General features: G+C 45.1%; 1 protein-coding gene across 3 annotated transcripts in view; it reads left to right on the top strand.

Annotated features, from left to right (window-relative positions):
• The first annotated feature begins 885 nt into the window (after nt 1-885).
• LOC137375124 (septin-2) overlaps nt 886-26,941 on the top strand; it is a 114,376-nt gene continuing 88,320 nt past the window's right edge. The window contains exons 1-2 of one of the 3 annotated variants that reach the window (XM_068041778.1): nt 886-1,087; nt 25,937-25,986. In XM_068041778.1, the coding sequence (XP_067897879.1) occupies nt 25,960-25,986 (27 nt within the window). In that variant the 5' untranslated portion in view covers nt 886-1,087; nt 25,937-25,959. Of the gene's footprint in view, nt 1,088-5,359; nt 5,483-25,936; nt 25,987-26,941 lie in introns of those variants that run through there. The other 2 variants (XM_068041780.1, XM_068041779.1) reach the window with 2 other exon arrangements.

Genomic DNA, 26,941 nt, shown 5'->3' with positions numbered 1-26,941 from the left:
TGCTCCTTTAAACAGGCCGCCGGGGGGGTGTGTCTGCGTCTTTAAACAGGCCGCCAGGGGGTGTGTCTGCGCCTTTAAACAGGCCGCCAGGGGGCGTCTGCTCCTTTAAACAGGCCGCCGGGGGGGGTGTGGGTGTGTCTGCGCCTTTAAACAGGCCGCCAGGGGGTGTGTCTGCGCCTTTAAACAGGCCGCCAGGGGGCGTCTGCTCCTTTAAACAGGCCGCCAGGGGGTGTGTCTGCTCCTTAAACAGGCCGCCGGGGGGGGGGGGCTGTGTCTGCGCCTTTAAACAGGCCGCCGGGGGTGTGTCTGCGCCTTTAAACAGGCCGCCAGGGGGCATCTGCTCCTTTAAACAGGCCGCCAGGGGGTGTGTCTGCGCCCTTAAACAGGCCGCCAGGGGGCGTCTGCTCCTTTAAACAGGCCGCCAGGGGGTGTGTCTGCTCCTTTAAACAGGCCGCCGGGGGGGGGGGGGGGTGTGTCTGCGCCTTTAAACTGGCCGCCAGGGGGTGTGTCTGCTCCTTTAAACAGGCCGCCAGGGGGTTGTGTCTGCTCCTTTAAACAGGCCGCCAGGGGGTTGTGTCTGCGCCTTTAAACAGGCCGCCAGGGGGTGTGTCTGCGCCTTTAAACAGGCCGCCAGGGGGTGTGTCTGCGCCTTTAAACAGGCCGCCGGGGAGGGGGGGGGGGTGTCTGCGCCTTTAAACAGGCCGCCAGAGGGTGTGTCTGCGCCTTTAAACAGGCCGCCAGGGGGTGTGTCTGCTCCTTTAAACAGGCCGCCAGGGGGGGTGTCTGCGCCTTTAAACAGGCCGCCAGGGGGTGTGTCTGCTCCTTTAAACAGGCCGCCAGGGGGTGTGTCTGCTCCTTTAAACAGGCCGCCAGGGGGCGTGTCTACTGCTTTCCGAAAAACCGGTCCCCGGGTGTGGCGGAGAGCGCGACTCTGCATTGTTCTCGCGAGATTGTTGTTGCCCGGGGCGAGAGCGGTTTGTGTGAGGGGAACCTGGCTCAATAACGGTTATTAACCCGGAGCCCGCGGTCCTGAGTATCCGGTTCCTCACCCGATCACCACGCCTCTGGCCCAATTCTCTCTACACCCGTGAGTAATGGATCTTTCTCCTCTAATAAACATCAGCCGCTCGCGGAGAGCCTGCGGGCTGTCGCCGCTTTTCCCCGTCGACTCCCATATCGACCTGCTGGTCTGATTCCGGCCCGGGGCGGAAAGCTGGCGGATCGGGGAATGGGTTCTTGTGGAACAGGGGAGGGTGAGGGAATAGATGGTGGGGTGGGAAAGGAGGAAGAACCGGGAGGGGTGACTAGATTGTGTGTGTGGGTGGAGACTGGATTATGGGGGGGGAGGGGCGGAGACTGGATTATGGGGGGGGAGGGGCGGAGACTGGATTATGGGGGGGGAGGGGCGGAGACTGGATTATGGGGGGGAGGGGCGGAGACTGGATTATGGGGGGAGGGGCGGAGACTGGATTATGGGGGGGAGGGGCGGAGACTGGATTATGGGGGGGAGGGGCGGAGACTGGATTATGGGGGGGAGGGGCGGAGACTGGATTATGGGGGGGAGGGGGGCGGAGACTGGATTATGGGGGGGAGGGGGGCGGAGACTGGATTATGGGGGGGAGGGGGGCGGAGACTGGATTATGGGGGGGGAGGGGTGGAGACTGGATTATGGGGGGGAGGGGCGGAGACTGGATTATGGGGGGGAGGGGCGGAGACTGGATTATGGGGGGGAGGGGCGGAGACTGGATTATGGGGGGGAGGGGCGGAGACTGGATTGTGTGTGGGGGGAGGGAGGGGGCAGAGACTGGATTGTGTGTGGGGGAGGGAGGGGGCAGAGACTGGATTGTGTGTGGGGGGGAGGGAGGGGGCAGAGACTGGATTGTGTGTGGGGGGAGGGAGGGGGCAGAGACTGGATTGTGTGTGGGGGGGAGGGAGGGGGCAGAGACTGGATTGTGTGTGGGGGGAGGGAGGGGGCAGAGACTGGATTGTGTGTGGGGGAGGGAGGGGGCAGAGACTGGATTGTGTGTGGGGGGGAGGGAGGGGGCAGAGACTGGATTGTGTGTGGGGGGAGGGAGGGGGCAGAGACTGGATTGTGTGTGGGGGGGAGGGAGGGGGCAGAGACTGGATTGTGTGTGGGGGGGAGGGAGGGGGCAGAGACTGGATTGTGTGTGGGGGGAGGGAGGGGGCAGAGACTGGATTGTGTGTGGGGGAGGGAGGGGGCAGAGACTGGATTGTGTGTGGGGGAGGGAGGGGGCAGAGACTGGATTGTGTGTGGGGGGGAGGGAGGGGGCAGAGACTGGATTGTGTGTGGGGGGAGGGAGGGGGCAGAGACTGGATTGTGTGTGGGGGGGAGGGAGGGGGCAGAGACTGGATTGTGTGTGGGGGGGAGGGAGGGGGCAGAGACTGGATTGTGTGTGGGGGGGAGGGAGGGGGCAGAGACTGGATTGTGTGTGGGGGGGAGGGAGGGGGCAGAGACTGGATTGTGTGTGGGGGGGAGGGAGGGGGCAGAGACTGGATTGTGTGTGGGGGGGAGGGAGGGGCAGAGACTGGATTGTGTGGAGGGGGGGAGGGAGGGGAGACTGGATTGTGTGGAGGAGGGAGGGGAGACTGGATTGTGTGGGGGGAGGGGAGACTGGATTGTGTGGGGGGAGGGGAGACTGGATTGTGTGGGGGGAGGGGAGACTGGATTGTGTGGGGGGAGGGGAGACTGGATTGTGTGGGGGGAGGGGAGACTGGATTGTGTGGGGGGAGGGGAGACTGGATTGTGTGGGGGGAGGGGAGACTGGATTGTGTGGGGGGAGGGGAGGAGACTGGATTGTGTGTGGGGGGAGGGGAGGAGACTGGATTGTGTGTGGGGGGAGGGGAGGAGACTGGATTGTGTGTGGGGGGAGGGGAGGAGACTGGATTGTGTGTGGGGGGAGGGGAGGAGACTGGATTGTGTGTGGGGGGAGGGGAGGAGACTGGATTGTGTGTGGGGGGAGGGAGGGGGCAGAGACTGGATTGTGTGTGGGGGGGAGGGAGGGGACGGAGACTGGATTGTGTGTGGGGGGGAGGGAGGGGGCGGAGACTGGATTGTATGTGGGGGGGAGGGAGGGGGCGGAGACTGGATTGTGTGTGGGGGGGAGGGAGGGGCAGAGACTGGATTGTGTGGGGTGGGGAGGGAGGGGGCAGAGACTGGATTGTGTGGGGGGAGGAGGTGGGGGCAGGGACTGGATTGTGTGGGGGGGGAGAGGGAGGGGGCAGAGACTGGATTGTGTGGGGGGGGAGAGGGAGGGGGCAGAGACTGGATTGTGTGGGGGGGGGGAGAGGGAGGGGGCAGAGAACGGATTGTGTGGGGGGGGGAGAGAGGGAGGGGGCAGAGAACGGATTGTGTGGGGGGGGAGAGAGGGAGGGGGCAGAGACTGGATTGTGTAGGGGGGGGGGAGGGAGGGGGCAGACTGGATTGTGTAGGGGGGGGGAGGGAGGGGGCAGACTGGATTGTGTGGGGGGAGGAGGGAGGGGGCAGAGACTGGATTGTGCGGAGGGGGGGAGGGAGGGGGCAGAGACTGGATTGTCTGTGGAGGGGGGGGAGGGAGGGGGCAGAGACTGGATTGTGTGGGGGGAGGGGGCGGAGGGAGGGGGCAGAGACTGGATTGTGTGGGGGGAGGGGGCGGAGGGAGGGGAGACTGGATTGTGTGGGGGGAGGGGGCGGAGGGAGGGGAGACTGGATTGTGTGGAGGGGGGGAGGGAGGGGAGACTGGATTGTGTGGAGGGGGGAGGGAGGGGAGACTGGATTGTGTGGAGGGGGGGTGGGAGGGGAGACTGGATTGTGTGGAGGGGGGGAGGGAGGGGAGACTGGAATGTGTGGAGGGGGGGAGGGAGGGGAGACTGGATTGTGGAGGGGGGGAGGGAGGGGAGACTGGATTGTGTGGGGGGAGGGGAGGGGAGACTGGATTGTGTGGGGGGAGGGGAGGGGAGACTGGATTGTGTGGGGGGAGGGGAGGGGAGACTGGATTGTGTGGGGGGAGGGGAGGGGAGACTGGATTGTGTGGGGGGAGGGGAGGGGAGACTGGATTGTGTGGGGGGAGGGGAGGGGAGACTGGATTGTGTGGGGGGAGGGGAGGGGAGACTGGATTGTGTGGGGGGAGGGGAGGAGACTGGATTGTGTGAGGGGAGGGGAGGAGACTGGATTGTGTGAGGGGAGGGGAGGAGACTGGATTGTGTGAGGGGAGGGGAGGAGACTGGATTGTGTGAGGGGAGGGGAGGAGACTGGATTGTGTGAGGGGAGGGGGGGAGACTGGATTGTGTGAGGGGAGGGGGGGAGACTGGATTGTGTGAGGGGAGGGGGGGGAGACTGGATTGTGTGAGGGGAGGGGGGAGACTGGATTGAGGGGGGGGGAGGGGAGACTGGATTGTAGGGGAGGGAGGGGAGACTGGATTGTAGGGGAGGGAGGGGGGAGACTGGATTGTGTGGGGGGAGAGGGGGGAGAGACTGGATTGTGTGGGGGGAGAGGGGGGAGAGACTGGATTGTGTGGGGGGAGAGGGGGGAGAGACTGGATTGTGTGGGGGGAGAGGGGGGAGAGACTGGATTGTGTGGGGGGAGAGGGGGGAGAGACTGGATTGTGTGGGGGGAGAGGGGGGAGAGACTGGATTGTGTGGGGGGAGAGGGGGGAGAGACTGGATTGTGTGGGGGGAGAGGGGGGAGAGACTGGATTGTGTGGGGGGAGGGGGGAGAGACTGGATTGTGTGGGGGGAGGGGGGAGAGACTGGATTGTGTGGGGGGAGGGGAGGGGACTGGATTGTGTGGGGGGAGGGGAGGGGACTGGATTGTGTGGGGGGAGGGGAGGGGACTGGATTGTGTGGGGGAGGGGGGGACACTGGATTGTGTGGGGGGAGGGGGGGAGAGACTGGATTGTGTGGGGGGAGGGGAGACTGGATTGTGTGGGGGGAGGGGAGACTGGATTGTGTGGGGGGAGGGAGGGGAGACTGGATAACTAAGGACTGAATATGTATTTAAATAGGGACTCTTTTACTTCACCTGGTCCAATCATTGAGAGGTTATAGTTGGAGTTAGAATGCAGAGTTAACTCTAGACATGTGGTGACAGTCGTTGTTTCAGCTCGAGAGATGTTCTTGTGTAGTAATGCTCATCTGACTGTCAGACAGTTGACTAAAGAGTGCACAGAAACTTTGTACCAATGTGGAACTAATTGCATAGTCATTTTGTAACTACTATAGTTACTGTGTACAGTTTTGTTGAAAAACATACCCTTCCAAAAACATTCATAACCAGTTGCTCACGTTGGAATGTTTTGAATTAGCCAAGAACTGAGCAGGCCAGCAGTGGAGAGATACTGGTCTTTGTTCAAAGCTTGTTTTAATCTCATCAACTGTTACATTGAGAACAGCAGAACCAGTTTAAAATATAGTATTCCTGCGCTCAGGATCTCCTGTGGTGTCTGTGTGTGTTGGGATCCTCATTGATCTGCAGTCAAGGACATTGTAAGTTGTTCAAATCTATTTTTCTTTGTCCCTCTCTTCATCTTGCAAAGTCTTTTTGATACCGTAAATGGATTTTATAAAAAATCTTTTATAGTAATTTTGTGGTCAAACTTAGTGATATTGTTGGGTAATGGAATACTTTGCCAATTTGGGCGCCCATTGTCCCCAACAAGTTCTTGTCGTTTTAGCACAGTTGGTACGGTAAAAACTTTCTTAAATTTACTTTATTCCAACAATGTATATTAATCCTTATGAAATTGTAAGAGCAGTCTCTCATTGAACATCTTTGCAGCATGTGATTGGCAGGTCAGGAATAGTTCCCAATGTTTCTGTTTGTGTTGGTGAAATTCAGCAAGGACACAGTGAATGCGGAATCTGCTGTGTTTTCAGCTTCATGGCTTGGTTTTTAGAAGTCATATTTAGTGTCTTGGAGAATTGTTTTCTAAGAGCTGCTGGGTTCCACTGTGGTGACAATCAAATAGAATATCTTCAGCTATGATGTTGCTATTCTGCAATACTCTTTTGCCGTTGTGAAGCTTCCTAGATTGTGCTTGCTATGCATTATAGTATAGGTAGACTTTCAAAGGTCAGTAACTGCTCAGCAGTGAATTTGCACACAAGTGTTTAGTCTCATGCTTTCTTACATTCATGTGTGTCAACCTTGGCTCTGTAAGGTCATTTCAACCATGCATTTGAATTGTTTCTGTGTATCTGGATGCTGGTCAAGCTGCAAAGGTTGCTAGGCTTCCGGTGGACCATCGCGATGAAATGTTTTAAATACTCTATTTCCACTTGTACTGTGAAAAGCAGTCAGCAGTTGCATTGCCCTTTCATATTCTGATTGTATGTGGTTGGGCATTTTGAATTGTATAATAATGAGGGAAGTGACCAATCTGTCGCTGGTGTAAGCAATTACCATATTTACAATTGTACAACATGACCCCCCTTTTTTTTTAAACAAAAAAGCTCAGGTAGCCCCAAGCCTTCTCTGCACCTCCCTTGTGTGTCAGTGACCGGAATTGGGTGGCGTACTCACTCAAGTTGTGATCTGATCATATCCTTGTGGTTTCATCATGACCTCCTCTGACTTGTATTCTATTGTTTTGGCTGTATAGTTCACTGTTTGCTGCTGTATATTCGTTGGACATGATGAGCTTTGAGTCTACTAAGATTCCTAGGTTTCCTTCAACTTCATCCTTAATTATTTCAACATAATTTATGGAGTACTTGTCAATGTTTCTTGTGTCCAGTGTGTCATACTTTACAGTTGTCCGCATTAAATTTCACTTGTTCTAACTGCACATTTTTGTCCAACTCGTTCTATAATTTGAGCTTTGTATCATCTGCAAATTTGACCATTTTTGCATTTATTCTAAATCCATGTCATTGATGTAATTAGAAGCACTAATGGTCCCATCACTGAATCCTTGGGACACCCTACTCGGCAGCTCGCCCCTTCCCTGGACATAATTTCTTTAAGAAGTACTTGTTGTTTACTACTGTTTAATCCTGACCTCTATCACCTTGTATTTAAATTTTGTTTTTAGAATGTGTGAGCAATCTGGTTTCAGATACTAAATCAGGCTGACGACAACATTTTAGTTTAATAATTTCATTAATAGCATTGCCCAGACTGGACAACAGAAATAGTTGTTTGAGTTCCATACTTCCTAGGTCTATAAGACAACTATGCAACTTGTCATTAAAAAATTCTTTTTAAACTTCCTCAAGATTGTTTGGCTTTTTTAGCAGTTAATCTGTTTTTATCTCATTGAACACCCAGTTGCGACTCCATTCTTTGCAAGTTGAAAAACACAATGTTAAAATACTTAATTTGAACAATTCTCCATTTTGTAATAAGTTGTTCTAATTATGAAATAGCCTTTTTAGAAGGCCTTTTTCAGGTTTATGGCCTGGTGGTTTTCTGATGTGCGCTCCCATCACGGTCAGGCTTCCCTTCAGTCTGCGTTCTTTGTGGTGGTTGCTGTACAGTCAGAAGTTGGTATGCTGAAACAGTCCATTTACCTCGTAAAATCTTCACTGGTGTTTTTCCTGCATTGTCTAATCCAATTATCTTGCTGGCTAGATAGGGTGCGGAGGATTTTTTACATTCTCATCATAATTCCTGATCTGGGATGTTTGAGAGGGTGGTGAAGTTATCCCAAATGTAATTTTTGATTTTCTGAAGAAAAATAAATAAGACTTTTAGTTATATAGCACCTTTCATGACCTTGAATGTCCCAAAGCACTTTACAGCCAATGAAGCTCTTTTAAAGTCTAGTCACTGTTATAATGTAGTTAACGTGGCAGCCAAATTATGTACAGCAAGCTCCCACAAACAGCAATATGATGACCAGATAGTCTGTCTTTGTGATGTTGATTGTGAGATAAATATTGACCAAAACACTGTAGAGACCACCCCCTCCACCCCCCCCCCCCCAGCCATCTGTTCTCTAATGTCTTGTCTGAAAGGTGGCACTTCCAAAAGTGCAGCACTTCCTCAGTACTACAGTGTCGACCTGGATTTTTGTGCTCAAGTCCCTAAAGTGGGGTTTGAACCCAAATCTTTTGACTTGGACGAGGATGCTACCGCCTGAACCATTGATGCCACTCTAGAACGGGTATGAGGTCCAAATGGCCCCCCTGCTGTGATTCTATATACTATACAATTAGCAGTTCTTCACCCCTTGTTCCCTTCCCCCACTGTATGTACTGTTAGTAATTCACTGTAACCAGTTTAGAATGAAAACACAATATGCCATCCAAGGGAGTGAAGGGTTTAATGAGGTTAGATGATGCTTTTGGGCTTTCCTAGATTGGAATCATTTGGTAATTTGGTGTCTGCTGTGGTCTCCTATTCTGAAAATGGGCAATAGCCATTCGTTTCAGGTTGCAGTAGCTTTTATTAATTTGCTTGCATTTTCTTGATCTTCTGTAAAAATAAAATTAGAATGCCATTTAAAGAGTGGCGAGAATGTGGAACTCAACTCAATGAGTGGTTGAAGCAAATAGTATAGATGCATTTAAGGGAAGCTAGATGAGCATATGAGGGAGAAGGGACTAAAGGGTTATGATAGATTTAGATGAGGAAAGATGGGAGGAGGCTTGAGTAGAGCATAAATGCTGGCATGGACTGGTTGAGCCAAATGGCCTGTTTCTGTGCTGTATATCCTATAGTTTTATGGCCCTGAAAGATATAAATATAATGTTGATCGATAATTAAAATATGAAGATGTGAATTCTTTTCACTCGAGCTATCCAGTAACAGTTTTAACTAAAGCACAACAGTGCCATTTAACCTCTGATTTGCTTTTTGGTTTAAATTAAAGCATCTAAAATGAGCATAGAAACTTGATATTGACCGTTAAATGATTTTGGGGGTGGGTGTGGTGTGGTGGTGGAAAAACTATGTAATTCAATAGGTCCATTTTAAAATGGACAACCATTTGGAGTGGATGTCTGAAGTAGGGCTGTTGTGGAGTGGTGCTGGGTGCCAATGTGGGTGAGATGACTTGATGTCAAACATTGCTAGGGGTTGTTACCATTTTTGATTTTCCCCAGCAGTATGTGGAGGATGCTGAATGGAAAAGAATTATAGATTTTTTCCAAACTAGGTTGTTTGTGGAGAACATTTTACATTATTTTAATACTAGAATGATGTACTGGTGGTGTAGTGGTGAGCAATTTGAGGTGCTGATTTTAGTCATCTGGACCTGAATTGCAGAACAGCAAAGCATACGTGCAGCATTTGTGGCAGAACCTGCCTCTCAAAGATTGGCCTTCTCAGCAATCAGCAAAGGTGCACCAAGAGAAGCCACCCCACCTAAATGGATTGTTTGCTGTGTGTCCATCATCTTTTGTAGATGGAAGGATGCCAATCAGAAAGCATACTGGTTTGAGTGTGACATTTTTTCTGTTGCCCCCACCATATTGAAAATTTGGTGCACATTTCTAATACATGCTCTTGGGTGAAGCTCCCAGCCAGAAGCATCAGTTCAGAAAATGATCCTTCATATATTCAGGAAACTTAGTGACAATACAGCAGACAGTTTCACCATCTCGTTCCATGGTCGTCATTCCATCCTGATTTGCTGCCTCTCTAGAACTTGGTTGTGACTGGCTCTGCATTTTGATCTTTCGCTATCCTTCTGAGTTAAGTTCATGCCACTGGCCTGATCGCATGCTCTACAATGCTTTTGTTTATTGTGGTATGACCAGTTGGGTTTTGCAGAAGATGACTTAGCAAGCCACTGGGGTCTTACCCTGCTGAGAGGATGTGATGCCTCAAACCTGATGCAAGTCAAGACTCTGATATATGATATAGTTGTCTGAATCCAGTTGCTGGGCTCTCCCTCCCTGGCTTGTAACTGCAGTCTTTCTGATGCCCCTTAGTTAAACAGCTCATCCTTTTTCTTCTCTAAAAGCAATATAATTTTGCTTATTTCCAGCAAAGGGCTACCTCTCATTGCAACTGTGGCACCAAGTTGAGTGGTTGAAACCAGTCCTGTCCTTGATCCAGCAGGTTCTTTTCTGCCAGGTTTGCTGCATAGTAGTCAGGAGCTTGGAACCATGTCTGTTCATTGTTCTCTTTTCAGGAAAATGCCCTCCTTGGGGTTCAGGGGAGTGTTGTATATTTGCTGGTAGAATAATATCCTAAATTGAAGTGTGCTGAGCAGCTGCTTATTGGTGAGGCTGATGTGGATTATCACTACCTTTCAGCGATAATATAAGAAATGTTGGCACTGGGTGTGCTAGCGTCACTCGGGAGGGTTTAAACTAGTGTGGCAGGGGGGTGGGAACCAGAGCAGTAGGTCAGCAGGTGAAATAACTGAGGGGGAACTAGTAAATAAGGCCATTAAGACTGAGAGGAAGAGCAGGCAGGGAGATGTCGCAGAGCACAGCGGGACTGGTGGTCTGAAGTGCATTTGTTTCAATGCGAGAAGTATAACTGGTAAGGCAGATGAACTTCGAGCTTGGATTAGTACTTGGAACTATGATGTTGTTGCTATTACAGAGACTCGGTTGAGGGAAAGACAGTATTGGCAGCTAAACGTTCCAGGGTTTAGATGCTTCGGGTGGGATAGGGGGGATGTAAAAGGGGTGGGGGAGTTGCATTACTGGTTAAGGAGAATATCACAGCTGTACTGCGGGAGGACACCTTGGAGGGCTCATGCAGCGAGGCAATATGGGTAGAGCTCGGGAATAGGAAGGGTGCAGTCACAATGTTGGGGGTTTACTACAGGCCTCCGAACAGCCAGCGGGAGATAGAGGAGCAGATATGTCGACAGATTTTGGAAAGATGTAAAAGCAACAGGGTTGTTGTGGGTGATTTTAACTTCCCCTATATTGACTGGGACTCACTTAGTGCTAGGGGCTTGGATGGGGCAGAATTTGTAAGGAGCATCCGGGAGGGCTTCTTGAAACAATATGTAGATAGTCCAACTAGGGAAGGGGCTGTGCTGGACCGATGTTTGGGGGATGAGCCCGGCCAGGTGGTCGAAGTTTCAGTAGGGGAGCATTTTGGGAACCGTGACCATAATTCCGTAAGTTTTAAGGTACTTGTGGATAAGGATAAGAGTAGTCCTCTGGTGAAGGTGCTAAATTGGGGGAAGGCTAATTATAACAATATTAGGCAGGAACTGAAGAATTTAGAATGGGGGGGCGGCTGTTTAAGGATAAATCAACATCTTTCAAATTGGCCAATGTTCTGCCCTCAGTCAACATCACCAAGAACAGAATAATTAATTTTTCTCACTGCTAGCCATTGAAGTTTGTGTAATTTGCCTGGAACATTCTTATATGTAACAAAGGCTATACTTTAAAACTAGATAAATGTATGGGAAGCAGTATAGGATGTCCCATGACGTGACAACAAATTCTGTAAATGAGTGCTTTATTTCCTGAGAAACATTGTATTTTTCCAAACCCATTTACATTTTTTTCAATGACCTTGCCTAGTAAATTTTTGCACCGTTCTATTGCCCTTCTTGTGTGTAATAGTTCTGCCTGAATGTTTTTTCCTCCCTCCTTTCCTGGACATTTGGACTCCTTGCTGGTGTTTTTTTTTTGTTGCTGATACCTTTGGGTGGTCAGTATTCACAAGTGAGCCTCGAGTGGTGTCATTCAGAAGCATGTTCCCAGCAGGAGTTGATCAAGCATGGTACTTGGGTTGTAGGATTTCTTATTTTCTAATCTAGGGCACTCGGCTAACAGATCTGAGATTGAACCTGGCATATTTCTGGCTTCTGATGTGACCTGTGAGTAGACCTTCAGAACCTTGGAGGGATCCTCAATTCTAATTTTAAAATTCCCATCACCACCATCCGCCCTCATTTAAAAAAAAAATCAATTTTAACAATTTAGCTAGAACAGCTTTATTAATTCCATTCACAATTTAAAATAATTTTATTGTACAATTGTGATCTCCCAATAAGGACAAATTGGTCAGTTGGATCCTAATCCTGGTTGAAAGGGAAGATTCTGGGACTATATATTAATAAAGTCCACCTCCAATTTGCTTTTGTATTTCCAGAGGTTCTTTGTAGAGTTGATGGAAATGTGGAAAATATTAATAGTTGTCAGCTTGTACAAGTGTTTGGTATTTAAAATCAAATCTTGTCTAGAAAGATGCTACATAAACTTTTCCTCATTTTTAAAATAATTGTCTTGTACTGTACCCATGTTTTTAAGTTACATTTTTTGAAATCCAGTTCAATATACTGCTGTGAAAAGTTCTGAGAGTTCTCGTGTGAGAATATATATAGCAATGTGTATCGGCCATTTAGACCTTTGAACCAGAGAACCATGGAAAAGTTACAGCACAGAAAGAGGCCATTCAACCCATTGTGTCTGTGCCCTTCAGTTTATTCCATCATTCAGTTAGAGCATGGCTGATCTGTACCTCTGTCCATTTACCTGCTTTTGAGCCGTATCCCTTGATACTCTTGCCTGATCAGACCTGCCAAGTTCTATCTGAAATTTCAATTGATCCCACAGCCATGTCCTTTTGGGGGAGAGAATTCCAGATTTCTACCACCTTTTTTGTGAAATAATGCTTGCCGATTTCAATTCTCAATGGCCTACCTCCAATTTTAAGAGTGCTGATTTCCTCCACCAGAGGAAATAGATTTTCTGGGTCGACCCTATCTAATCTCTTTATCATTTTAAACACCTTAATTAAATCACTTCTCAACTTTCTAAATTGAGAATACAAGCCATGCTTATGCAACCAGTCTTTATTATTGAACTCCAAGACCTGGTATCATTCTTGCGAATCAGTGCTGTACCATGTTGTCCAAAATGGAACTAAATGCAGTACTCCAGCTTGGATCTGGCCAAGTCTCTACGATTGAAGCATCATTTCCACCTTGTTGTTCCAACCCTCTTGAGATAAAGGCCAATGTTCCATAATCCTTTTTGATTACTTTTTACACCTGTGACTAGCTGTTCATGATTTGTGTACTTGGAAATTCAAATCCCTTTGCACCTGCACAGTTCCCAGTCTCCCTCCATTGAGAAAATATTCAATTTATTTTTCTTGTGTCCAAAGTGGATGACATTGCACGTCCCCACATTGAACTGTACCTGCCACAGTTATGCCCACTTAATATTTGTAAGTTTATGCTCCCATCTACACAACTTCCTAATTTAGTGTCACTTGCAAACTTGGATGTGCAACTCTTAATTATGACTAGGATGAAAGAAAATATATGGTGAAACGCTGAGGCACCAGTACAGATCCCGGGGAAATGGCAATTGACACATGCTGCCAATCGGAGTACATCTTTTTAATAAAAGCAAAATACAGCAGATGCTGGAAATCTGAAATAAAAAGAGAAAGTGCTGGAAATACTCAGCAGGTCTGGCAGCATCTGTGGAGAGAGAAACAGAGTTAACGTTTCAGGTTTGTGACCTTTCATTTTTATTTTACATTTTTAAAATTCCCGACATCTTTGTTTCCTATATTCCAATCAATGTTACTAGGTTACCTCTAATATAGTGTTCCATTTTTGTTCCTTCTGGAAGTCAATATATATAGCAACAGCAACTTGCATCTTTAAATTAGTATTATTTCCCAAGGTGCTTCTCAGGAGTGCCAATGATTATAAAATTGATAGCAACCCAAAGGCCTGTAAGCTTAATTAAGGAAGTAGCTTTTAATGAGTGCCATAAAGGAGGAGAGGGGTTTAAGGAGGGAATTCCAGAGCTTAGGGCCCCAGCCAATTAAAGGCACGGCTGCTAATGGTGGAGTGAAAAAGATCTATTGGGTCTTCTCTTAACCTTCTGTACTCGAAGAACAATCTGTTTCTCCAATCTCTCAACAAAACTCAAGCTCCTCATCCCTGTTATAATCCTGGTAAACCTCCTGTACCCTCTCCCGCGGCCCTGACATCCTTCCTAAAGTGTGATGCCAAAATTACACACTATATAATCCAGCTGCTGCCTAATGAGATTTGTGAAGGTTTAACATGACTTTGTTGTTTTCGATGCCTCTATTTACAAAGCCAAGTAATCCATATACTTTTTAACTGCCTTATCAACTTACCCTAAAACTTTCAAAGATGTGTGTACATCTACATGCTACCCCTTGGTCACGCCATCTGAAAATAAAGGGTTAGTGCCACATGAATGCTGATAACATGCAGCTCTAACTCACCACTGCCTCTCTTGACTCTACATTATCAGACTGCCTGTCTGACATCCAGTACTGGGTGAGCAAACATTTCCTCCAACTAAAAGTTGGGAAGACTGAAGCTTTTGTCTTTGGTTCGCACTACAAACTCTGTTCCCAAGCTACAGACTCCATCCATCTACCTGGTGACTGTCGGAGGCTGAACCAGACTGTGCACAAGCTTGGTATTTGTTGATCCAGCGATGAGCTTCTGACCGCACATCTGCACATAAGACCACCTATTTCCACCTCTAACATTGCCCAAATCCACCTCTGCCCCTCCATGCCTTTGTTAATCTTTAGATTTGACTGTTTCAATGCACTGCTGGCCAGTCTGCCATATTCACCCCTCTAAACTTGAGGTTACCCAAAGCTCTGCCCGTGTCCTAACTCACCCCAAGTCTCATTCATCCATCACCTCTGTGATTGCTGATCTACGTTGGCTCCTGGTAAAAGCCTCAATTTTTAAAATTTCATCATTGTTTTCAACTCCTTCAATGGTCTCGCCCCTTTCCGCCAATCTTTGTAATCTACTCCCGCCCCACAGTCCTCCAAGATATCTGCACTGATCTTATTTTGGCCTTTTGATCCCTGATTGTTATCGCCCTACCTTTGGTCGTGCCTTCAACTGCTAAGCCCCTAAGCTCTGGAATTTCTTCCCTAAAGTTCTCTGTCTCTCTACAGCTCTTGCCTCCTTTAAGACACTTCTTTGTCCAAGCTTTTGGGAGTCTGGCCTAATATTATGTAGTTTGGTATAATGCTTCTTTGAAGTGCTTTGCGATATATTACGTTAGATGCAGTAGCAGTACTCTCAAGTCCCTCAGCTCTTGCACCCCCCCCCCCCTCAAAATAGTACCATTTAGATTATACCTGCTTCTCCATGTTATTCCTACTAAAGTTCATAATTTCACACTTATCCACATTAAATTGCATCTGTCATGTGTGCCTGTTTCACCAGTCTGTCCTCCTGAAGTTTGCTACTATCCTGCTCACTATTTACTACATTGCCAAATTTTTTGTATCATCTGCAAGCTTTAAAATTATACTCTCTATAGCCAAGTCCAGGTTATTTTATATAAATTGTATATATCTTGTTCATACAGAACAATGTGCTTTTCATATATATAAAAAGAGATATTTGTGTGCATATATAAATTCCATATATGCAGCAATAGTCCTAACACCTTCCCCTCAGTCCTTCTCTCCAGTCAGGAAAACATAATTCACCACTACTCTCTGCCTCCTATCCCATAGCCAGTTACATCCCCAAGTTACTAACGTTTCTTAATGCCATGCGCTTCTAGTTTCTGAATAAGACTGTTAAGTGATACTTTATTAAATGCCTTGTGAAAGTCCATATGTACAAAATCTACCACACTGCTTTCAACAACTGTCTGTTACTTTGTCAAAGAACTCAATCAGGCTAGTCAGACATGATTCGTTTTAAATCTGTGCTGACTGTGGCTTAGTAACCTATGCTTCACCAAGTGAGACTTTTGGCCTTGACAGTGGCCTCTAGTAGCTTTCCCACTGCTATCTTTAGCTTGATTGACCTGTAGCTACCAGGTTTATCTCCCTCCTAGAAGTGTAACATTTGCAGTCCTCCGCCACCATTCCCATATCCCAAGAGGATTGAAAGATTGTGGTTTGAGCTTCTGCTGTCTCCACCCTAGCTTCCCTTTGCAACCTAGCATGCACCTCATCTGGTACTGGGTGACCTGTTCACTGAGTAATGCCAACCTATTTAGCATCACTCTTTTCTATCTATTTTTATTCTGTCTCGAATTCCCCTTCCACAACTATAACATTAACTTCATCCTCTTTTGTGAAGACATACAAAGTGCTCAGTCAGTACTTCAGTCACCCCACCCCCGTCTTCATAAAAAGATTTTAGTGATTAATGGAGATTGCAGCTATCTGAAACAGGGTTAAATTCATGTGGGGTTGCAGTGTACTGTGGGTAGTTTATGCTGAGAAACTGATTTTATCTGATAAAACCTGTGGAAGTGTATTGCAGCTTGAGTCAGCACTTTCAAGGGCAGAGGAGAAAGAGGAACAAATGTACAGACTTCGAGTGGTAGCAAATACTATACAGTGTGCAATGGAGTTCCTTTAGTCAACATTACCATAACCACCTTTTATATAATATGCCTTTGTGAATGGTGCACAGAAGATGCTTTATACAGGTCAGACACCACAGCTTTTACAAATGCAGGACATCGTGCTTGGGGACTAAGCTTTGCACGAATGTCTCTGCTTCAATTCTTTCAGTGCATTGTTTACAGCATTGGATTTCTTCTTGCTATGTTGAGCAGCTAGCAGATTGAGAGATTGAGTCACATGCTGAGAGGGGTTAGTATGACTGTGGGTTTCTCTCTTGAGCTGGGTAGTGATCTGGATTCTCATTTTAAAAATGAACGACAAGGTGACATCAGCTTGCTTTGTGTTCAGCCAGCTGAGTAAGTCTGACCTATTTGTTCTACTTTAATATGTACAAAGCAGCTACCAGGGGCATCTCCAAGTTCTTTACCATGTGCCAAAACCACAAGATTGTCTCTGATATAAAATTTCTCTGTAGGGTTTGCTGATGTAGCTTATGTTTTTATATCCTGTAATTTTAGTTTTGAAAAAATTATCTTTCTTTCTTTCCCCACCCCACCCTCAAATTTTCTCTCTCTCCTGAAAGTACTGCCTGTTGGAACACTTGTCCTTATCTGATGTCCATGTGCATGCTCTTAGGATTCACCGGGTTATGAAAAGGCTGAGTTAGAATCCTGATTGACAAGGGTTTCACAGGTTATAACAGGTAGACAGGAAAATAGAGTTGAGGCCACAATCAGATCAGCCATGAATTTATCAAATGGGGGAGCAGGCTTGAGGGGCTGAATGGCCTACTCCTGCTCCTTATATGTGTGTATAAATAAAGCTGAGGCCTCAGTGCAGATCCCTGGGGGACACTAGATGTCACACCCAGCCAATCCGATATTCCCTTTATCCCTAATGTGTCTCCTGCCAACCAGTTATTAACCTACGTTACAGTTACTTCCAATTCTAAAATTAAAACAAGAAATGCTGGAAATACTCAGCAGGTCTGGCAGCATCTGTGGACAGAGAAGTAGAGTTAACGTTTCGGGTCCGTGACCCTTCTTCGGAATTTTGCTTTTACTTCCAATTCGATGTGCTTTAATTTTTGCTGCTAATCTCTTGTGCAGAGCCTACCAAATGCTTTCTGGAAATGGACAACATCCATAGCCGCTCCCTCATCCACCATAATAAAAGCAAAATACTGTAGATGCTGGAAATCTGAAATAAAAACACGAAGTGCTGGAATTACTCAGCAGGTCTGGCAGCATCTATGGAGAGAGAAGCAAAGTTAATGTTTCAGGTCTGTGACCAGACATCTCAAAGCGCTTTACAGACAATTAAGTAGAGTCATGGAGAGATACAGCACCAAAACAGGCCCTTCGGCCCACCGAGTCCGCGCTGACCATCAACCACCCATTTATACTAATCCTACATTTAATCCCATTTTTCCCTCTCACATCCCCACCTTCCCTCAATTCTCCTACCGCCTACCTACACTAGGGACATTTTTTTTTTTACCATGGCCAATTTACCTATCAACCTGCAAGTATTTGGCATGTGGGAGGAAACCGGAGCACTTGGAGAAAACCCACACGGTCACAGGGAGAACTTGCAACCTCCGCACAGGCAGTACCCAAAACCGAACCCGGGTCGCTGGAGCTGTGAGGCTGCAGTGCTCGCCACTGTGCCGCCCTTGTGAAGTGTAGTCACTGTTGTAATGTAGGAAACGCACCAGCTAATATGCACACAGCTAGCTCCCTCAAACAGCAATGTGAATATGACCAGATAATCTATTTTAGTGATGTTGATGGAGGGATAAATATTGACCAGGACCTGTACAAAGCATTTTCTGTGCACCATACACAAAAGCATATGATATAAAGGTGGTTATGGTCATGGTGACTAAATGAAGTCCATTGCGTACTGTATCGTATTTACAGACTCTAAGTCTGATGAAAGGTCACAGACCTGAAATGTTAACTTTACTTCTCTCTCCACAGATACTGCCAGACCTACTGAGTAATTCCAGCACTTTTTGTTTTTATTACCCCTATCCACCATGTTAGTGACCTCCCAGAAAGGTCAACTAGGTTAGTCAGACATGATCCACTTTTCATAAATCCATGCTGACTCTCAGATCTTGTTCAAATACTCAGTCCCACTGTCCCTGAAGGTAAATTCCAATAACATCTATACAACTACTGTTAAACTGACAGCTCTGCAGTTTCCTGTCTTAAATAATAGTGATAATTTCAATTTGAAGGTGTTATTCTTGAATACAGGGAGCTTTGGAAAATCTTGACTAATGCATCTGTAATTTCTCTGCCTTTTTAATTTCGGAGAGTGGAAACCAATCAGGTCTAGAGATTCGTCTTGCCTTATCCTGTTTTTTTGTTCCCATTATCATGAAAGTTGTATTAAATCCAATAAGTTCCTCCATTTTACTTATTTTTAAGTTCCCTTTGCAGGTTTTAGTCCTCTTCCTCTACTGTGAAAATGAATGCGAAGTATCAATTTAACAAGCCTGCCATTTCCTTATTATCCATGATATCATTTTTATCTGTCTTTAATGGGCCCTTTATCACACTCTTTAATGTATGTATAAAAACTTTTACTGTTTGATTTGATATTTTTTGCAAGGTTTTGTTCATACTTTTTGTATCCCTTTTTGAGTTTTATAGTTCTGTTCGTTGGATTTCCACATTTCCTTGCATTGTTTAAGCCATAATTAAACTTCTGTTTTAATAATGTCTCTGACCTTGGTTGTTGACCACAGTTTCTTAAATGTAGAAATGGAGTTTTGTTTCCTATTTTGAGGTATGTGCTTGTTTCATGCCTCGCCTGCCCTCTCAAGTGGATGCAGATGATCCCATGGCACTATTTTGAAGAAGAGTAAAGGGGTTATCCCGGTGTCCTGGTCAATATTTATCCCTCCATCAACATCACTGAAATAGATTATCTGATCATAGTCACATTGGTGTTTTGAGGGAGCTTGCTGTGTGCAAATTGGCTGGTGCGTTTCCTACATTACAACAGTGACTGCATTTCACAAGTACTTAATTGACTGTAAAGCACTTTGAGATGTCTGGTCATGAAAGGTGCTTTAGAATTGCAAGTTCTTTTCTTTTCTTTTAAATGTGGCTATTGGGATAAATTGCTGGTTCGGTAATGGAAACAAAAACCTTGGAATCATTTTAAGAGGCAGTGGATGCTGTGTTGGGACTAGCTTTTTCTAGGTGGATGAACTAAGCTGAACTGAGTGAGCTTCCTTTTGCATGTTTCTTTTGGTCTGGTCAGATATCAAATAGCTCCTTTTTTAATTGCTGACTGGCTACGTTGACTAGTGTGAGTTGTGGCTGCCGTTGCTGTGTACTACTTCGCTGTGGGGCGAGCATGTGGCTGTACAAAACTTGTGCATAAAGTGAGAATGTAGTTAACTTTTTTTTTAAACAAAGGTGCAACTTGAAACGTTGCTTCAAGAAAATTTTCCTGATAAATTGGTCAGTAACAAAAGTTGAATTTTCATTCAGAATATAGTTCAGTTTTACTTTCCATGGTTTGGACTGTTGATGTAATAGGTGAATATTAAATTGAGGATGTATGACTGACTGTACCTGACACCTTAAATAGATGAGAAATGCAGATAGGGTGGTGCGGTAAGTGATGCAGAGCTGAGAGAGATTGACTTTGTGCAAGGTTAACAGTGTAAAAGACCAGTACTTTTTGCTGCAATTTTTAAGCTTAGGGGTAAAATTCCTTTGTTCCCTACACCTTTGTCTTTTGTGCAACTTCCTAGTAATCAGCTGTGAAACTCAGCCAATGCTATAAATATCAATCTTCTGTTTCCATATGCAGGTGTCCTTATTTACTCTTTCATTTTAGTGTCACTGCCTCTACTACTTTTAGCATCATTGGGCTTCTAAGCAAAGTAAACTTTGCTTAAAAACAAAGCTCCAATTAGTAATTCACATTACTAATTTTAGGATGTTGAACTGTTTTTCAACTCAGGACATCTATTTTGTATGAATCCTATTGAGATGGTGTGTTTTGGAATGTTTGGTGGAAAGGAGGAGGAAGCCACTTGTGTTGGTTCACAGGATCAGAGCTGTTGCTCCCAGTCCAGCAATGCTTCATTAAAAAAAAAAAAAATTCTCCTGTGTTCAGATCCTCCATAGCCTTGCACTCCTGATCTGTAATCTCTTCCAGCCCTACAACCCTACAAAAATGCCACATTCTTCCAATTCTGGTCTCTTGCACATCCTCACTAACTTTGCTCCATCATTGGTGGCTTTGGCTTCAGCTGCCCCTGCCCTAACCTCTGGAATTCCCTCCCTAAACCCCTCTACCCACTCTCTCCTTTTAAGACACTCCTTGAAACCTACCTCTATGACCAAGCTTTTAGTCACTGGTCCTAAGGTCTCCTTATGATGCTCGATCTCAAATTCTTTGATAATGCTTGTGTGAAACAACACCTTGGGACAGTTTATTACCTTGTTTAACTTGAAAGTGGTGAGATAGGTTTCAGAGCTTTGGGCAGGACAAAAGAGTGGGGGGGGGGTCTCCAAACTAGTGAAGCTTTTAAATATGATTCACTTTGTCCCCTAGTAATTATTTTTGTCCATTTGACATTTTTGAACATTTATTTGATAAATTTGAGGTTCTTTACTTTTCTCTCTCTCTCTCTCTCTCTCTCTCTCTCTCTCTCTCTCTCTCTCTCTCTCTCAAAGTTCTCTTGCTGGCTGAGGAGACACATTGACCTTCCTACAGTACATATGCTTCAAACCATTGGCCAGTAGCAATTCTGCATTTGCCATCTGATGTGACTTTGTTTCAAACACTTAGTGGAAACTTCAAAACTGAACCTCCTCTATAACTTAAACAGACCATAGAAGCAGTGCTACACTCTCACATCTCCGTGCTTCTGAACAAATTGCTAATGGGGCATCCCCAAGCTGCTGCCAGTGGGAAAGCAACAAATTCTTGAATGTTAGCATGTTTCATTACAGTGGAGTTCTCTGAACCCCAAGATAAGATTCCACAACACACAGTTGCCTTAGGTTCCGTAAAAAATGTCTTGGATCATTTGATTACAGAATCACAGCTGAACTCAAATATAATTTTACAGAAGCAAAATACTGCAGATGCTGGAAATCTGAAATAAAAACAGAAAATTCTGGAAATACTTGGGTCACGCTGCATCTATGGAGAAGAAAACTTAACGTTTCAAGTCGATGTCCTTTCATCAGAGCTCATATCATTTTCTGTTTTATACATTCTTTGGATCGATTTTTTTTTTTCCCCCTAAATTAGCTCCCTGTAAAAGGAAGGAATTTGTTGCTCATCCTGGTCCCACCAATGTCTGTTCAAAAACAGCTTGCAGTCAGATTTGGAGACAGTTTATTGATCTTTAACCAGGGATTTACCATAGCCCATGACGGCGAGCTGTGTACAGCAGCAGTATCTCAGATGGTTGTGATTGTTCTGCTGTGAGATGTGAAACTTAGTGTGAACTGGTGCTGTAGTTTATTGGTGTTTGCTCAGTCCTATCTGGAAATTTACAGAGGAAGCGGGAAGTCATAGACATGGATGGTAGATTCTTTTCACCCTTTTTTTGAGCACCCCTGTTAGATGCGGTTTACACTCCCAATTGTCTCATGACCCTGTTTTCCAGTTGTCAAAAGTGAAATGGTTTGAATAGTAGCATCCTTGTTGGATATGTGTTCTAAATTCTGTTTATAACATTCTCTGGTGGCTTGGATATTAAGTAGTGTTCTGAATGGGTTTATACATGAAATACATTCCTAATATATGGCTTTGCTGAATATGCTGCTTCATAGTTCTAGGTTCAGGGTGTCAATACCTTAGCTGCAGCTCTGGATATTTTTTTAACTGGTTATTGGAAACTTTTTGATGAAAATCTTCAATTATTTTAAGTCCAAAGTAATGCAGTGTTGTGACATTACTATAGTTTGGACTTGTATAGGTGTGCTCTGGGTGATCAAGCAGTAATAGTCTACAAAGCGTGTAAGCTGTTATATGTAAAATTAATTCTGATTAATCCAGCATGGAAGTGAATGGCCGAGGTTGCTGAAAAGATCTCATTATGAACAGTCAAAATGCATCCTTATAGTATCATCTCCTCCCATGTAAATGCACATGTACATCATAATTGCAAAAAATCCTTCCATTTGTGGAATGCAGGGCTGCGTTCTCACGTGTGAACACTAAACCTTTTTTAAATTTTGATCTGTAGCAGTGAGCTGTTGGGTGGGGTATTGTTCTGCAGGCTATAGTAGGAGTTAGCAAAAATCTTCACTTTTAATTTTTTTAAAATTTGTGTCCTGGAGAGAAACACAAAAAGATGCAGATAATTAAGTTCATGGGGTGTACTTCAGGTCACGACCCTCCAGAATTGTCCTGGAGTCTCCAGGCATTAAAGATTAATCTCCTGGACACTACTGTGAGCACTCCTGAAGGAAAAATCATAGGGGAATTGAAATTTTTCAGTTCCTCTGAACACTATTGTTTGTTACTAAATGATTAATGATGGGGATGTAACAGTCCCGACAAACAAATTTTTCTGCTGCACCTGTGGAAGAGCCTGTCACTCTAGAATTGGCCTTTATCGCCACTCCAGGCGCCGCTCCACACACCACTGACCACCTCCAGGCGCTTACCCATTGTCTCTCGTGATAAGGAGGCCAAAGAAGAATGATGGGGATAATAGGCTGTTTGACTCGCTGGAGTGCTTGGAGTCAGGTAGTGGAATCCCTCAGACAATCCTGATTTAGTATACTGGGAAATCTTTCAGCAGTGCCTTTTCCTTGGGGTTTTTGAGGGTTGGTAAAAGATCTGTTAATCTGTTTTAAAGCCTGAAGGTGTATGTTGCTTCCTGGACTCCCATGAGAACGATGTTCTTTAATTTAAAAAAAACATTAGTTTTTTTTAAATTGGTGTGACGTCCAGTTTGAAGACCTGGTCACAAGCTTTGGCAATTGTAATTATCCACAAGGTGCATATGATAATGGCTCAGGGTGAATTGTTACTTTCTTCGAGATAGTTACCGACAAAGAAGACCTTTGCATCCTTTTTAGACCTAGGAACCCTATTTGTTGGTTACAGGAATTGACTAAAAGGCACACTTTAAAGTTAAAGCAGTCAACAGAAAATAAAAAATGCAGACAGCTTTTCTTCATAAAAGGGTAATAGAATTTAGAACAGATTACAAGTGGGATGGTAAACCAGGAATCCATGGCAGCATGTAGAAAAAAGATTGGAAGAATTCCTTTTGGAAAAGGGATAATTGGTGCTAAAATCACAGTAAGGAGACTGGTTGATAGTGTTGAAGCATAGGCTGGATTACAAGATTTTGTTTCCCCCTTCCCCGTATGTAGCTCCCAGGCTGCCTCTGATTTGTGAATTTTGCCAGTTTGCATTGAGTTTCTGCATGCAAGTTTTTGATAATTGGAAACAAAATTTCCAAAATCAATTCCTGGAGTAGTCCACTTAGCATTTCTCCATTCCAAAAAACACGCTCACAAGTCCATGTTCTTCTGAGACCCGCTGCATCAAACTTAAGTTGTAGTACTTGTGCTGAACTTTGACATGCTTGTCAGTTTTTTCACATTTCCCCCACCCTACCCTCTGATTTTCCCTCCTTAACTCTGTCTGAGGGTGGTGGTACATGTTCGGGTTCAGTTCCGCAGCTGATTGCTGTTCTGTGTTACAATGGCTCACATAGTAGTCATTGTTCTTGTGTGAACAGGCAGACTATTTGGTGGATCATCAAAGCTCCATCCAGTTCTTTTCTCATCCAGTGTCACATTGACTTGCATTAGATGGTCACTGGATAATGGTCAGGAGCATTACTCTAGTGTTTTTCCCCCCTCTATCCATAGCTGAGAAAGATGATGCTGGAAATCTGAAATAAAAACAAGAAATGCTGGAACCACTCAGCAGGTCTGGCAGCATCTGTGAAAAGAGAAGCAGAGTTAACGTTTTGGGTCAGTGACCCTTCTTCGGAACTGACAAATATTAGAAAAGTCACAGGTTATAAGCAAGTGAGGTGGGGGTGGGGCAAGAGATAACAAAGGAGGTCTAGATTGGACCAGGCCACATAGCTGACCAAAAGGTCACGGAGCATAGGCAAACAATATGTTAATGGTGTGTTGAAAGACAAAGCATTAGTACAGATTAGGTGTTAATATACTGAATATTGAACAGCAGCAAGTGCAAACCTGAAAAAAACAGTGGGTAAGCAAACTGAACAGACTAAGATGAAATGAAATAAATGCAAAAAAAAAATTGTAAAAAATGTAAAAAAAGAATATAAAAAAAAGGAAGAAAAAATGAAAGTAAAATGGGGGGCTGTCATGCTCTGAAATTATTGAACTCAATTAATATTGGGGATGCACAAAATGTCAGAATTGGAGAAGTGCAGATATCTCAGAAGGTTTGTAAGACTGCAGGAGGTCACAAATAGGGAGGGGTAAGGCCGTGGAGGGATTTGAAAACAATCAAGGTGCTGTTGGACTGGAAGACAGTGTAGGTCAACAAGCATGTGGTGATGAGTGAATGGAACTTTGTTTGAATTAAGATATGGACAGTAGAGTTTTGGATGAACTCCAGTTTATGAAGGGCAGAAGATTGGAAACTGGCCAGGAGAGCATTGGAATAGTCAAGTCTAAAAGCAACAAGGACATGGGCTAGGGTTTCAGCAGCAAATGAGCTGAGGTAAAATTGTCCTAGCTGACGACAGTTGCAAATTCGAGGTTGCCATTTTGAGCCTTTGTTAACTATAAACTGCTTTGTATTAACACAATAGAAGTGCTGCAGGTATATCGATCTCCATCAAACTATACAAACGACCTAAACAGGTTGCAGGAATTGCCAAGTCATAAGGATATGGAAGCTGGTTTCAGTTAATTAAATCCTGGGAAGCAGTGCTGTGCATCTGTCTGCAATCTCTATTGACTCCCCAGACCAAATGTAAAAGCAGAAGAGTGGTACATAGATGTGCTGTTGCTGCATCCTGTTTTCAGGAGAACAAGTGCTTTGCTTGAGTCTCATTTCACAGCAAAGCTACTTCATTCTACTGGTTGCCAGAAGAGCCCTTTATTCAACAGTTGCAATATTTTCTCTCTGGGGACAGGAATGTTCACAAAGTCAAATATGGATGTGTATGCTTAGGGCAGCCATTTTTTATATAGAGATACAGCATTGATACAGGCCCTTCAGCCCACTGAGTCTGTGCCGACCAACAACCACCCATTTATACTAATCCTACATTAATCCCATATTCCCTACCATGTCCCCACCATTCTCCTACCACCGACCTACAGTAGGGGCAATTTACAATGACCAATTTACCTATCAACCTGCAAGTCTTTGGCTGTGGGAGGAAACCGGAGTACCCGGCGGAAACCCACGCAGTCACAGGGAGAACTTGCAAACTCCACACAGGCAGTACCCAGAATTGAACCGGGGTTGCTGGAGCTGTGAGGCTGCGGTGCTAACCACTGCGCCACTGTGCTGCCCAAATTAGTTATTGAACTGATGTATTTTGCCCATTTTATTCTGCAGTTGAATAACTTATACAGTTGAGGTTGTGTCCTGATCACTGGCAACAGTGCCCAGTTTGTTCTCGTGTTTTATTGCCAGTGTCTTCAGTATATTTTAAAAAAACATTTTTTTTTCAGGTGAAAATTCTCCCACTTCTACCATGTCGCAATCTTCAGACAAGTTTAAGGTAACTTTTTAATTAAAAATTGAACTTTTTAATTGGTGCATGAAATATGGGCCTTTTCTCTAAGTTGTGATTACTGGTGTCTTTCTGGACTGAGGCCGGTCACATATGTGCATTTAGATGATGAAGTCAATACCTGTAATGTGAATGGGAGTGTGTGCCCGAAAGTGATTTCTTCAGCATTTTTGCGCTCTTATAGAAACTAAAGGGAGCTAAATAAATGTATGCATGTCTCAGCTCATGTTTGCTCTTCCTGTCTGTAGGAGTGATGCAGAGGTTTTTCCCCAGTTCCTGGTAAGATGCTGTAACTCTGTTCAAAATGCTGAGGGGTGGGGAGAAATGGAAAGTTTCCACGTGATGCTTGCTGTATCTTAATGTCGTGATCAGTGTATTTACATTTTTACAGTAACTTTGCAGTGCAGCTTCACTGAGTGCAATTAATACTAGCACTCAGAATACAGCAGGGAATGGTCAGTCGTCGTTGGTGGTGGCCATATTTCTTGGTTGCTTTTATCTTCCTCTGGTAAGACTGCTGTGCACTATAAATGTATAGCACTTTTACCTCTAAGTCAAAATCTTATATACAGTGCGGTGCTTGGAAATGGCTGTAATTTGTGGGCGTATCTTTAAAATTAGAACAGGGAAGACTCGTCCTTGGTTTGAAGGTAGTGAGAAATGGATGGGTTGACCACACTGAAGAAAATTTGACAATATATGAACTGAAGTGTGGTCGAGTCAGCAGATGCTCTCTGGTGACTGTGCTGATGGTTATGGAATTCAGGTGTACAGAAGGTGCATTTGGGGGTACTTCTGAGTGGGGTTTCTACTTCGTAATAGTCAACAAGAAAATGGCTTTCTAGCTTTAAGCTTGCATTTGTATCATGACTTTAACATTGAAAGTCCCAAGGTGCTTCAGAGATGCATAATTACGAATGTATACCAAGCCAACGAAGGAGAT

The sequence above is a fragment of the Heterodontus francisci genome, chromosome 11 (assembly GCF_036365525.1).
Source record: "Heterodontus francisci isolate sHetFra1 chromosome 11, sHetFra1.hap1, whole genome shotgun sequence".
NCBI classification, from domain to species: domain Eukaryota; kingdom Metazoa; phylum Chordata; class Chondrichthyes; order Heterodontiformes; family Heterodontidae; genus Heterodontus; species Heterodontus francisci.
This window is presented reverse-complemented; position numbering and strand designations above follow the sequence as displayed.